The sequence below is a fragment of the Astyanax mexicanus genome, chromosome 12 (assembly GCF_023375975.1).
Source record: "Astyanax mexicanus isolate ESR-SI-001 chromosome 12, AstMex3_surface, whole genome shotgun sequence".
In the NCBI taxonomy this organism is placed as follows: domain Eukaryota; kingdom Metazoa; phylum Chordata; class Actinopteri; order Characiformes; family Acestrorhamphidae; genus Astyanax; species Astyanax mexicanus.
In genome coordinates this window covers 27,502,488-27,517,549 of record NC_064419.1, presented here as the reverse complement: position 1 = coordinate 27,517,549, position 15,062 = coordinate 27,502,488, and the positions used below count along the sequence as shown (strand labels likewise).

At 36.6% G+C, this 15,062-nt stretch overlaps 1 protein-coding gene across 4 annotated transcripts in view; it reads left to right on the top strand.

The window, feature by feature from the left end:
- dbnlb (drebrin-like b) overlaps nucleotides 1–11,423 on the top strand; it is a 43,033-nt gene extending 31,610 nt beyond the window's left edge. For 2 of the 4 annotated variants that reach the window (XM_007231480.4, XM_007231482.4), the window contains 4 exons: nucleotides 295–366; nucleotides 637–737; nucleotides 6,419–6,494; nucleotides 8,795–11,423. In XM_007231480.4, coding sequence (XP_007231542.3) covers nucleotides 295–366; nucleotides 637–737; nucleotides 6,419–6,494; nucleotides 8,795–8,931 — 386 coding nt within the window. In that variant the 3' untranslated portion in view covers nucleotides 8,932–11,423. The remainder of the gene's footprint in view (nucleotides 1–294; nucleotides 367–636; nucleotides 738–6,418; nucleotides 6,495–8,794) is intronic. The other 2 variants (XM_022670534.2, XM_007231483.4) reach the window with 1 other exon arrangement.
- The last annotated feature ends 3,639 nt before the right edge of the window (nucleotides 11,424–15,062 follow it).

The following is a 15,062-nucleotide window of genomic DNA, read 5'->3' as shown; positions in this document are numbered from 1 at the left end:
GAACACCTTTATTGTTAAGAGTGTAGCTTTTCATCTGCAACATCGCAAACGGAATCCTGTAAAATCACAGCTGTTTGTTGGGTATTTGCCACTAGTTCGCACTGTGTGGTTGTGTGCTGTGCTGAGTTTATATGTGTGTGTGAAACAGAAAGTGGATTGATTTGTTTGCTTTGCACAATCTCCTGATGGGTGGAGTTCAAACCCAATCAAAGGTCTGACTGGCAGCTCCAGAAGCACTGTAAAAACCCTGCATGCGTGCATGTGTGTGTTTGTGTGTGTGTGTGTTATGAGTAGAGCCCAAAGTTGAGGAGTGTCCCACATCTGATTATGAGGAACCAGAGGGAGCAGCTGATGCAGAGTATGAAGGTGGGACAGACACACACACACACACACCAACACTTCCTACCAACATCCATTCTGTTGCTTCAGTCATGTCTGTTATCACATCTTCATTATTCATTATTCATGCTGTTTTATTAAACCAGCCACTGAAGCGCCACCATGTGGTCAGAGAGCAGCAGTACTTCCAAATATGTAAAAAATTCACTCAATGTTTTTTTTCTCTCTCTCTCTCTCTCTCTCTCTCTCTCTCTCTCTCTCTCTCTCTCTCTCTCGCTCTCGCTCTCGCTCTCTCAGATGTGCAGCCGGTCAGTGATCAGTATAACTCTCATGTGGAGCAGCAGCCAGAGTACGAGACAGTAGCGGAGCCAGAGAATGTTTATGAGGAGCCGCCTCAGGTACAGCACTCAGTACATTCCCGTACACTTATCAAAGAGTTCCATAGTCATTAATTGCTTCACTGGGTTCCGCTTTATACACTGTCAGATTTATTCTTTCTACTTATACATCAGCTAAGTAACATTTTATTCCTCTTACACTTTTTTCCTTATTGTGGATTTACCATTAAAAAGAAAAAAACCCTACATATACAGCTCTGGGAAAAAAAAAGAGACCACTTAAAAACGATGAGTTTCCTTGTTTAACCAAATTGAAAACCTCTGGATGGAAGATGGATGATCAAAAGCCATCAAACCGAGCTGAACTGCTTGAATTTTTGTACAAGGAGTGGCATACAATTATCCAAAAGCAGTGTGTAAGACTGGTGGAGGAGAACAGGCCAAGATGCATGAAAACTGTGATTAAAAAACAGGTTTATTCCACCAAATATTGATATTTTGAACTCTTAAAACTTTATGTATATTAACTTGTTTTGCTCTGCATCTTTTTTTGTTATTTCAGCCGCTTCTCATTTTCTGCAAATACATGATCTAAATGACAATATTTTTATTAGGAATTTGGGAGAAATGTTGTTTGTAGTTTATAGAATAAAACAACAATGTTAATTTTACTTAAACATATACCTATAAATAGCAAAATTAGAGAAACTGAGACAAAAAACTGAAGTGGTCTCTTAATTTTTTTTGGAGCTGTATGTTTGAAACATAATACTACATCATATTTAAAAAAAATCTAACTAATAGTCAAATGATTAGGCTACAAGCTTGTAATTGTTTTATTTAATCATACTAAATTTAGTGTGTCAGTCACATGAGACTACTGTTTTTTTAATGTTCCAAAGAATACATTTTTGAGTATTTAAGTTGTTGTTTGGTGTATAAATAGTAAATTGTAATTTTGATTGTGGTGGAAAATTCAGATGTGTTGTCACCACAGAATAAAGCATGCAGATTTCCATTTCAGTTTAATCTGTCTGTGGCAGTTTAAATCTGATTACCACAGACACAGTAATACTATTTGGTGCCACTTTAAAATAAGACAACCTTTATAAAGGGTTTATAAATAAGTTACAAATAGTTAATTAACAATGTAGATGGCTGTGGGTTCACTATTTGGCAAACAACAGGTCATTGTCTACGTATGTGTTATAACTGATTATTAATGATTTTTAAGGCATTTACAACCTAATTAGTAACTATTAATAAATTAATTGTAAACCAAGTATAAACGCTTTTTTAAAGGTAGTCTTATTTTAAAGTGGTACCTACTATTTATTTGTTTTCCTAAACATGAAAAAAACACAGCAAGCTTCTTCACGCACACATCTTTCTTTTTTACAAAATCAGTTCTTTATGTACCCTATTTATGACATTAAACACTTTGTATTTTTTATTGTTAAGAGTGTAGCTTTTCATCTTCAACATCGCAAACAGAATCCTGTAAAATCACAGGTTTGTTGAGTAAATTGTAAAATGAAGAAAAAAAAACAAACAAAAAAAAACAATAAAATCTCAATTTAATCTGTCTGTAGTAGCAGCAATGTATATCTGATTACCACAGACACAGGTTTTCCTGAACGTGAAAAAAAAACTGCAAGCCTTTTTACAGTCATAAATCTTCAGAGTGTCCTTTTAAATTGAATAATATGCAGCAGAAATGTTCTATAAATCCCTGTACTATGCATGAAATAGTACTTGAATAAGAAATTTTAAGAATCTGCCGCTCCTGGTGCATTTTGTATGCGAGTCAAAACATAAATAAACATAATTTTGCCATATCTCCCAGCCAGTGTTGGGAAGTAACGGATTACATGTAACGGCGTTACGTAATCAGATTACAAATTATGAGTAACTGTAATCCGTTACAGTTACTGCTTCAATAAATGGTAATCAGATTACAGTTACTCTGCTAAAATTAAAGGATTACATTGCGGTACTTTCCTATTTTTTCTCTTCCAATCCAACACCGACAAAACGCAAATAACATTTTGGTGTGAAATCGCTCTGATATGAAAGGGAACTGTCTGCCCCTCGTCCCATCTCGCTGCACACACACACACACACACACACAGGGAGGAGGGGCAGACAGCGGCTCCGCACACACAACGAGACGAAATTAACTGACATTTTGGTCAACGAATAAAAACAAGACGAAAATGTTTGGCAGGGACGAAATCCAATCAGAACTGATTTAGTTCTGTGAAAGGTAGGGACCAGTTAGGAAGAGATCCAATCACTGCTACTTTAGCGAAGGTGGAGAGGCGGGATAAGCGGGGTACTCATCCAATCAGTACCTGTTTTTCCTGCAGTAGCGCTGCGCGCTCAGTTACAAACCCGGGAATTAAACTGTCGTTACGGAACTCGACTGGAAGTTAACTCGACAGTGTTCAGCAGGGAGAGAGAGAGAGAGAGAGAGGGGAGAGGCGATATATTTCTCCTTTGACGTCACGAAAAACAAGATAACGTGTAAACCGCGTGGAGCGACTCCATCTCCGGTAAAAACACACTAATCTTTCAGCTTCTGCAGACCAGAGTCACACAGATCTCCATGCAGAGATCCGCGTTTTAATGCTGATGTTATTTCATGAGCTGATGGGGTGTTTAACTCGGCAGTGCACTAAAACACAGAACTGATACAGAACCCTAACTCATTAAGATCAGATCATCTGTTTAGTCTCACAGTGGGAAAGATATAGCTAGTGTTAAAGCAGGAACAGGTCAGAAAGGAACTCAATAATATAACGAAAATAAAACAATAAAATAAGTCAATCTATGAACCCAAAAGTCTGTGTAAAGTTCCTTACAGCACTTTCTCATAAGTTTCTCACTTTAACTCATGAAGTCTCTCAGTACATCCTGAGAGCATCTCTACAGCACAGTGTGTGAAGGTGTGTTTTTGATCTCATTTATAGACTGTAGCTACAGTAGGTGTGCTGTTAGTGCTGGAGATAAAACTAGATCATTTAAAAGCTGTTTTTGCATCTACAGCTCTGTTTAAACTATAATTTAACTATTCAGTTGTTTTATGACCTGATTTCTAGAGCAAAATTTTAAAGGTAAAATATATATACAGTTGTGGTCAAAAGTTTACATACACTTGTAAAAAAACATAATGTTATGGCTGTCTTGAGTTTTCAATAAGTTCTACAACTCTTATTTTTCTGTGATAGAGTGATCGGAACACATACATGTTTGTCACAAAAAACAGTCATAAAATTTGGTTCTTTCATAAATTTATTATGGGTCTGCTGAAAATGTCACCAAATCTGCTGGGTCAAAAATATACATACAGCAACATTAGTATTTGGTTACATGTCCCTTGGCCATTTTCACGGCAACTAGGCGCTTTTGGTAGCCATCCACAAGCTCCTGGCAAGCTTCAGGTCGAATGTTTGACCACTCTTCTTGACAGAATTGGTGCAGTTCAGCTAAATGTGATGGTTTTCTTGCATGAACCCGTTTCTTTAGCACTGTCCACATGTTCTCAATGGGGTTTAAGTCAGGACTTTGGGAAGGCCATTCTAAAACCTTAATTCTAGCCTGGTTTAGCCATTCCTTTACCACTTTTGATGTGTGTTTTGGGTCATTGTCTTGTTGGAACACCCAACTGCGCCCAAGACCCAACCTTCGGGCTGATGGTTTTAAGTTTTCCTGCAGAATTTGGAGGTAATCCTCCTTCTTCATTATCCCATTTACTTTCTGCAAAGAACCAGTTCCACTGGCAGCAAAACATCCCCAGAGCATAATACTACCACCACCATGCTTGACAGTAGGCATGGTGTTCCTGGGATTAAAGGCCTCACCTTTTCTCCTCCAAACATATTGCTGGGTGTTGTGGCCAAACAGCTCAATTTTTGTTTCGTCTGACCAGAGAACTTTCCTCCAGAAGGTTTTATCTTTGTCCATGTGATCAGCAGCAAACTTCAGCCGAGTCTTAAGGTGCCTTTTCTGGAGCAAGGGCTTCTTTCTTGCACGGCAGCCTCTCAGTCCATGGCGATGTAAAACACGCTTGACTGTGGAGACTGACACCTGTGTTCCATCAGCTTCCAAATCCTTGCAGACCTGCTTCTTGGTGATTCTTGGTTGACTCTTGACCATCCTGACCAATCTCCTCTCGGCAGCATGTGATAGCTTGCGTTTTCTTCCTGATCGTGGCAGTGACACAACTGTTCCATGCACTTTATACTTGCGTATAATTGTCTGCACAGTTGCTCTTGGGACCTGTAGCTGCTTTGAAATGGCTCCAAGTGACTTCCCTGACTTGTTCAAGTCAATAATTCGCTTTTTCAGATCCACACTGAGTTCCTTTGACTTTCCCATTGTAGCTTTTGTAGCTGAGTCTAATCACTGGGTCAAATGAGCCCTATTTAAATGGGCTCATGAGAAGTCAACAGCTGTAGTCAATCAGAATCACTTACAAGAAGTGAAGAGGCCATGACATGAAGCTAATTTGATTGACACAACTCGCTACATCACCAAAATTGACAAATTTTGTTGCTGTATGTATATTTTTGACCCAGCAGATTTGGTGACATTTTCAGCAGACCCATAATAAATTTATGAAAGAACCAAATTTTATGACTGTTTTTTGTGACAAACATGTATGTGTTCCGATCACTCTATCACAGAAAAATAAGAGTTGTAGAACTTATTGAAAACTCAAGACAGCCATAACATTATGTTTTTTTACAAGTGTATGTAAACTTTTGACCACAACTGTAGTCACATACCTATAATAATAATAATAATATACATTAAATCATATATAAATATATTTCACATTCAAACATTAACAATATTACTCAAGTGGTTATTAAACGTTTCATTTCGTATAAGTGTATAGTTAATAATTCAAGGGAACTGATGAAAAAGCATTTACATTTACACCCTTTACATTTTAGTCAACTAAATTTACTGTAATTTTAGTAGACTATATTCTTATGACATTAAGTCGACTAAAACTAAGTTGACTAAATTACTAAATTGTGACTAAAACTAAATGCTATTTTCGTCACAAGACTATAACTAAGACTAAATCAAAATTTGTTGTCAAAATTAACACTGGTGGCAAACCTGCAAATAGATAGCTCACAGTTGTTGTTACATTGTTTGGTTTTTTATGTTTTTTAATGGTTTTATCATCAATTTATAGAAGTGTTTCATAAAATTGTTTGATGAAATGGTTTCATAAGTATTTTTATAGGGTGATTGAAAAGGCTTTTTTATTTGTTTATCTATTTGTTAACTGGAAAGAAAAATAAAAGAATAATATGCAATATGTGGTTGCTACATTCATTCAGGCTTAAAAAAACGACAATATTGTAAGTAATCCAAAGTAATCAGATTACGTTACTCACTTGAAGTAATGTAACTGATTACGTTACAAATTACATTTTGAGTGATGTAATCAGTAATCTGTAAGGGATTACATTTTAAAAGTAACCTTCCCAACACTGCTCCCAGCTCTGTCAGGGTGTGATTAAGCCCACCAAGGGCGATGGCTTTTATACTGCTCGTATTGATATCTGAATTATATTGTATCAAATTATTAAATATGTTATGATATAAATATTGGCCAAATCGTTCAGCCCTATGTGAAATGAATGGTTTGTTGGTTGTTTAGCATTGTGTTGTGGTGGAGCTGGGATGTGAATTAAATGTGGTGTGTGTTTCTCTCTCAGGTGGAGCAGCAGAACACATACGAGGACGCTGGAGATCGCGGCGTCTGTGCTCGAGCACTTTATGATTACCAGGCTGGTGAGTATCACACCTGTCCTAAGTGTGTGCTAAATCCAAAACCCATCCAAAGCCCACTTTTATTTTTATTAAACCAGTATTATTATTGTGTTCTACAATACAAGGACATGCTCTTAGATACACAGTAAGAACTTTTTAGTAACATCTAAACTCCCACTCATTCATACACTTATTAAATAGTTACTGGCACGCACTATCAGGCCTTGTATGTGTCATTCATGTCAACTTGCCAAGAGCACACTGGCTAAACTCTCACAAGATAGGACCTCACGACTTCTACAGGTCCCCTGAAGTAACATTTAAAGATTAATTTGGGTGTGAATCTCTCTTTTGATTCAGATTTTTGGGGTCAGGATTCGATTCAGAAACTATTTCAATTCTGGAACAATTTATCGATTCAAATGGTCGGTAAATTTTGTTTAAATTATGCGATTGAGAAATTACAAATAGAACACTTATTTAAAACAATAATTTAAGGTTCCTTACCGTATTTAATTTCTTGTAAATCTTCAAAACGTAACCTTAAAAATAAAACACAGGCGTCACAGTCTTTTTAACTATATTGCATCATGGCTACATTTTCAAAACTTAACCTTAAATATTAAACATACAGAACCTTAAATATTAAACAGACGACTGGGTCCACGTAACACGTTAAACATAATTGCTAGTCTATCGGATCAATGATCAATTTACATACTCCTATTACCACCTTTTACAACGTTTTTGGTATGTCAGGCTGTGTCTCATTAACATAAAGGTTTCTATGCGACTCTTTTCTTTTTTATGTTTAAAGATAAAAAAGGTTCTTTATCAATTATAGAGGTTTCTAAGAAAACTGGACTGGATCCAAACCAAGAACCATTTGGAAACATTTGCTGTTAAGAGTTTATTTCTTACCTTATAGAAGAAATGACTGAGTGTTCTCAGAGTTTTCGGCTTCTTTGTGACAAAGTTAACTGGAAAGAATTGGTTAAGAAAAATTGGTCAGTGTTCATGACTCCCCTATAAAAAAGTAACTGAGAAAAAATTGACTTGCATGGCAGAGTGCCAAGACAAAAATCACTGCTGAGAAAAAAGAACATTAAGGCTTTTTTTCCCCTTTCTTTCTATTTTTTTCTCAGTTTTCTCCCCAATTTGCAGACCAATTAACCAACCCACTCATTATTACACCCCCTATCACAAGTGATGCCCCAACACCAGCAGTGTGAAGACTAACACATGCTTCCTCCGATACATGTGAAGTCAGACTCCGCCTCTTTTCAAACTGCTGCTGATGCAGCATTGCTGAGCAGCATCACAGCGCATTTAGAGGAAAGCGCAGCGACTCGGTTCTGATACATCAGCTAACAGACGCCTTGTGCTGATCGACAAAACGTTTTTTTTTTCCTCATAACTTGGCCATAAAGCTCAGCTGCTGTAACAGAATTGCTTTATTTTTGTTTGGATATGTTCAATAACATAATATCAATGACATAATATAATGTAATTTATTTATTTTTATTCATTAAGTTAATTTTCTCTGTAAGGTTGTGCTCAACAGATAGCAAACACTGAATAAATATCAGATTGTTAGTGTTTTTTGTTTATTAGTAATAAAAACAAAGAATTTTAGGTTCAATTATCTGTAATCCCATTACTTTTCCTGGTGTTTTTTGCTGAGAAATTATTTCAGTATTGATATTGAGATATTTAGGCAGGTATAGTATCGAAAGTCGTAATTTTGGTATTGTGACAACACTACCCCACTGTATATGTTTAGGAAATGTCATAGTATAAAAACTCACCATCATATGCAAAAGAAAAGTGTTAACTTTTTATCCAATCAGAACAGTGGGATCTGAAGACAGAGTTCAACAATGATCTTAAAATTAACAACTGTCCATCAATCTTTGCATGAAAACTAATAATTTAAAGTCTAAACCTTTTTTTTTATGAGAACCAACAAAAAAAAAAAAACTAAAATTGTGTTACTTTCATATATCAGTATAGTCTTACGCCTATACTGATATATAACCTAAAGACGTACGTAAAAGGAAAGAAAATATTTGAATCTTATCTTAAGTTTTTATATAACAATAAAGCATTTAATGCTTTGATGTGTGTTTGTGAGTGAGTATTAGAGTTACGTCATTGGAAAGATTTTACCACTGTGTATATCTGTGTGTGGAAACATAAGTGTGTGTGTTTGATTTCAGTTAAGATAAGAACAGTTGTAAACTAAGTGACCTTTAGGAAATGTACTCTGTATGTGAAGAGTAAAGACTGACCGTTTAAGTGTGTGTGTTTTCCCATTATAGCTGATGACACGGAGATCTCTTTCGACCCAGACGATATCATCACTGGCATCGAGATGATCGATGAAGGCTGGTGGCGAGGTTACGCTCCCGATGGTCACTTTGGAATGTTTCCAGCCAATTACGTCGAGCTCGTCTAACCGCAGCAGATCCCTCAAACATATCTGGGCAACAACGACTTGCTCCGCCCAGATCAGTGATTCTAGTGTGGGGGGGGGGAATGGGTCCATTACAGTTGATTGGAAAGACTGAAACTAAAATTATGGACCAATGAATGATCGAGAACTGAGGAGACCAGATTGGGGGGAGGCATTTTGACCCTCAGTGAAAGATATTCCACAAGTTAATGTTCTAATGTTTTTTTTTTTTTCTTTCTTTCTTCATTTCGTCAAGTTGAGTCATCAGAGATTAATCACCAAAGCATCCCACACAGAGAGAAAGGCTAGAGATATACTTACTGTTAACTATGCATTTGCGTATGCATGATTGCTGAGCTGTGTCTCTTGCGTGCAGTTGGTGCAATGGTTGTGCACGTCCTTAAAAATTTACGCAACACATTTCTGCTACTGTGAGCTGATTGGTTGGTGAGCTGATGCTGGTGTTGTAGCAAAGGCGTACGCTTAAAAGGCTTATAACTGCACTTTAAATATAATGTGCATAGTGCTGAAACATTTAATATTGTTCTCTTGGTTTTTTAATTTTTATTGTATGAAAGTAATCAAACATTCATAAACTATGATTTTGCTCAGTTGCTCAATTCAGGCTTTTAGTGAAAACCTCCAATAACACACACAGCACATTCCGTATTTTTCACACAATAAGGCACACTGAATTATAAGCTCAACTGGATTTTAAGGCGCATTATGCGACACTAGTAAGGAACAGGGGTGTCGATCTACACAGATCTATTCAGATTTCTCTCCTGAAAACTGTTTATTTGGGTGAGTAAAGCGCTTCAGTTTATTTAAAGTAAGCTTAGATTTCCAAATTTCCACTAAGGCTAGCTGCGGTTAACAGATAATGCCTACACTAAGGAACCCTGAGTTCCTGTTCTGGTAAGCCAGGGTGATATTAGCTAGCGATTTTTCACACGTAGCTGGTTTTAATATGGTAAATGCGTAGGCTACCGGCTGATAATTCTCACCTCTGAAAGGTGAAAGGGCTAGTGCTTCAGTTAGTGGCTAATGCTGCTTCTGCAGTGCTAGCTGGGGTCGCTGCTGGCTACAGGCCGATAATACTCAACTCTGAATGGTGAAAAAGCTAACTAGCTTAGTGCACTTAGCGGCTAATGCTAATACTGCTCTTGTCTCTGTGCTGGAGAAACTGAAACTCCTTTATAATGGTGTACTTCAGCAGCGTGGCTTTAAATTCATACATAAGACACACCGAATTATAAGACGCACTTACCATTTTTAAGAAATTCAAAGATTTTAAGTGTGCCTTATAATGCAAAAAATTCAGTATACAGGCAAGTACTGTAGTGTATGTGCTGTCTGTGCAAATGCACGGCCGAACAGCAAGTATATCTCTAGCCTTAAGATACTGATCTCCAATTCTCAACAATCCCGGAAACGTTTTTATGTGTGTAAAAGTGTCTTGTCTTGTCTTTTATCATGGTCACCTTAAATATTCCACTGAGCAGATTAGCACTTGTGTCTTTTCCTCAAGACTTTTTGCGTTTGCCAATCGATCTGGAAGCATTCCCGTTAATTTTTGCAGTTTAGATGTTCAGGTTTTATTGATGTAGAGTTCCTAAAAGCAGATTGATCAGTTTAATGGATTTGATTGAGTTAAGAGGATTGTTTGGTGCTGCCACAGCCAACAGAATGGACATTTCTGGTCCTGTGTGAGTTTTTTTTTTTTTGCCTTGTTTGTTTTTTGTTTGTTTTGTTTTTTTTATTATTTTGTTTTGGCCTTTTCTGCCTCTCCTTTTGAGTCTGAACTGAATTCCAAGATTGATCCAATCTGCACACGGTTGCTTTGCTGTGCTCTGAATGAGCTGGATTTGAATTATTCTAATTTGGGTGCATCGTTCTTGGGCAGGAAAGTGTAGAAACCAAGGGAACAACAGGAGTAATCTGTGATCTTACTGACTTTAGCATCTCTGAGGACCTCAAACTCGAGAACCTCAGTGCTGTAGCCTTTCTGACGGTTTTAACAACAACAACAAAAAAGAAAACTGTGATTTTTCTGTTTTTTATCTTTACGTTTCAGGGAACCAATGATTCTGTTATCTTCTTCTTGCCTTTGGGTCCAAAATGGAGGCTGCCTGTCCTCAGCATTGCTTGTTTTATACAGTCGATTGTTTGGCTTGTTTGGATACCAGATTCTTTTAGACCCTTATAAATTAGCCGTATTTTTGCACAGCTGGGAACAACACACACATGCGCAGACACTCACAATAACAAGCTGCCAGGGCTGTGCCAACAGAAAGGGGAAACTGGGTGAAAAGGTATTATTTTGTGAAATGAAAAGCTTATATAACTATACTGTATGAGGGAGAGGAGGCGGGGAGAGCGATCAGCAGGAGCACGGTTCCTTAAGCAGATCATTGTGAATAGCTGATAATAACAGTGTGTGGAAAAATTGTAACTTTAATTAGAAAGATGAAATAAAGGAACTTAAATGAGAACAGTGTGTTTTTCTTCTGATTGTGGAGAATGGACTAAAGGTTGAGAGCACCTGCAGTAGAAAAAAATAATAATTTGTGACTAAGATAAAAGATTAATTAGTGCGACTCCCACTGACATTTTACTGTGGGAACCAACAAAGTTTCAGTTTGCAGTGCACCACTGCATTTGTCAGTTTCTGCAAATAAATGCTCTTTTATTTGGAATTTGGGAGAAATGTTGTTCGTAGTTTATAGAATAAAACAACAATGTTAATTTCTCTCAAACATGTATCTATAAACAGCAAAATCAGAGAAACTAATTCAAAAAATGAAGTGATCTAATTTTTTTTTCCAGAGCTTTATGTGTACTCCCACATCCCCAATGCATATTCGAAACCGGTCAGTTTCTAAGTGTGTGTGCATTGAATACATCAATGCAGTGCAACATGAAGTAGTAAGGAGCTAATATAAAAAAAAAACTGTTTTGCATTGACCTCCATTAAACTGCTTTCACTGCAAAATTCACTTGAGATTTCTGTGAATGTTTGTGAGGGGTGGGAAGTTATTTCTCCTTTTTAAGGTCATAAAAAGATATTTAAAACCGTTGAAACTCAGCAGCACAGAGTGACTGTATGAAGTGTGAATCACTGTGGCTAAGTTTTTTTTTAGGTTGTCTAAAAAAAAAAAAAAAGCTCTTTAGTGGTTTTGTGTATTAATGGAAGTCAGTGGGAACTTCCCACATTTCACTGATTTGCGTATAAAAGGTGAAACTGTTTAGTTGTAGTTATGTTTAAAGCTGTTTACTCACTGAGACAGTTGAGGGCAGTATACCACTGTAACACTCACACTGCAGTTCCTGTGGTTTGGCACTTGGTCAAAATGCAACACCAAAACCATTCCTGATGCTGGTGCTTCCTGTTCTCAGTATACATAAGAAGAAAAAAAAAAAGATCTCAACCATCAGTCCCACGATACTTATCTGCAGTTTCATTTCTAATTGGTTGGTTTAGTTCACGGATTCGAGGATGTGGTTTAACCTCTTTAAATTCAACATGGGAAGATTACATGATTAATATTTCTGAGATTTTCAGCTCGAATAGATTAAATGATTTTGATCATTAAACATTAGAAATAGGGGTTGGCGATATGGCCCAAAAAAAAAAAATATTGCAATATTTCATTGTATTTTCACTATAACGATACACTTGGCGATACGACAAAAAAAAAAAATTAAATGTTATTATTTCATGCAGTATGATATGGCACACCCCTAACTGAGATATTTAAAAATACAAGAATTTGATCAGATTTGTAACAGAAGTCAGTGATCCAGAATGTCATGATACTACACAGTAAAACTGTCAGTGTTAAATTAACCCTTTAAGAGTTGAATTTAACACTGTCCTAGATAACATATGGTCCCACTCACTATCGTGTTAAAATAACTCTACCTCTAGAGTTAATTTAACACCATACCGAGTCATATATTAACTCTATGTAACTCTCATTTTCTCTTTTTTTTTAACTTCACCTGAAACTATATACCAGAGTATCTGTAAGATATTATAAAACATGAGCTATATCAAAGAATATTTTTTTTTATCCTACCAAAGATTTATTTAGATTGAAGAGAGACCATCAAAAGCTGCCTAAAAAGCAGTAGTTCTCCCGTAACACAATAACTATTGGGTGGAGACCCTTTTCTTGTCTACCATCTAACCCAACACCAAGAGGATGAATAACTCCCAAGTCCCATTTGCCTACAAACACATATAAGACACAAAACCCACACACATGCTAAAAGGGAAGCGGAATCAAGTGGCAGAGCCTGTTAGACAGAGTTGAATTTTAACTCTAAAATAATAACACCAACTCTGGAGTGTTTATCACTGAGGGTTGTTAGAAAAACTCCCAGAGAGTTAAAACATGTTTACACTGTGATTTTAACACTGTGGATTTTACTGTGTAATAATGCACTAAAAATATCTTTGTATATTCAGGATTAAAGTAAAATGATTGATACTGGACAGATTTAATGTCTCTAGTGTATATACAGGGGTTGGACAATGGAACTGAAACACCTGGTTGTAGACCACAATAATGAATTGTCCAGACAGACAGTTCTGGTGGAAACATTGAATTCTGTCGTGATTTGGGCAGCCGTGGTTTTGTTTTTTGGATAAAATCCGGGTTAGCACCCAAACATCCCTTTCAGACAGCTTCCTTTGCGTCCACAGTTAATCCTGTTGGATGTGGTTGGTCCTTCTTGGTGATATGCTGACTTTTCCCTGGATACCGTGGCTCTTGATACATCACAAAGACCTGCTGCCTTGGTCACAGATGCGCCAGCAAGACGTGCACCAACAATTTGTCCTCTTTTGAATTCTGGTATGTCACCCAGAATGTTGTGTGCATTGCAATATTTTGAGCAAAACTTCACACTCTGCTCTTACTGGTGCAATGTTTGGCAACCAGGCTGCTCCATTTTAGCCATGAAACCTCCCACACTAAAATGACAGGTGTTTCAGTCTCATTGTCCAACCCTTGTGTGCATATGTGTATATGCACATATATGTATGTTAATATATATATATAAAAACAGCAAAATAGTAGTATAACAAAAATGTTGGCGATATTATCGCATACCATACAATTTGGCACACCCCTAATTAGAATGAATCATATTTAATAAAAAAGTACCCTGTCCACAAGCTAATATGCTTATTGCTCCTAGTTTTGAGGTTCAAGTTTTAAGGTTATCATCACTTATCATCAAAACATTGTGACACTGTGAGACATGCAAATGATTAAAGTTTAATTTCATAAAGAACCATTTTCGGGCTGTTTTAATAAGCAAATAATGTTCAGAATGATGTTAAATAACATTGCAACACTGAAGATGACCTATTATTTAATATTAGAACAGATCTCCGAAAGATTATAACACGAACAATGGGAACAATGGTCCACAGGCTTAAACATCAGTAAATTAGGCTACAAGAATAATGTCTGAATGACTTTCCTCTAATCTAATATAATTTAACATGATTTAAAGGAGAACTCTGGTGTAAAAATTGACTGTGGGTGTAGAAAAACATAATACAAATTTCTTACCTTTGTTAAATAGCCCGCCTCTGCTCTTCTACAGCTTTCTGAGATCCAGTAATTTTGTGCTCTTTGCCCAGCAATCTGTACAACGGCCATATCAGGGCATATTTTGATAGTTGATTTTTAATAAAAGCTAGCGGCACAGTGTTTTTTAATAAGCTTTTTGTGCACTTTTTAAGTTAGTAATGCCTCGTTTTAAATATCAGGGCTCTTTGGATTCTACCAAGGAGGTGTGGAGCTACTTTGAGCCTGAATAACAGTGTAAAACACGATTTATTGGGGCAAAATATGCCCCAATACAGCCATGTACAGATTTCAGTACAGATCTCAGAAAGCTGTGGAAGAGCAGTGGTGTGCTATTCAACAAAGGTAAGTACTTTTTTATCATGTTTTATCACTCAAAGTTTACACTCAAAGTCAATTTTACACCAGAATTCTCCTTTAAGAATAGAAAATTACAAAATGATTTTCTTTGTATTGAGCTTATAGTCTATGTGCTTAAACACAAAAAAACAGTAATAAGCAGACAAACCAAGTCTCCCTGAAGCTGCG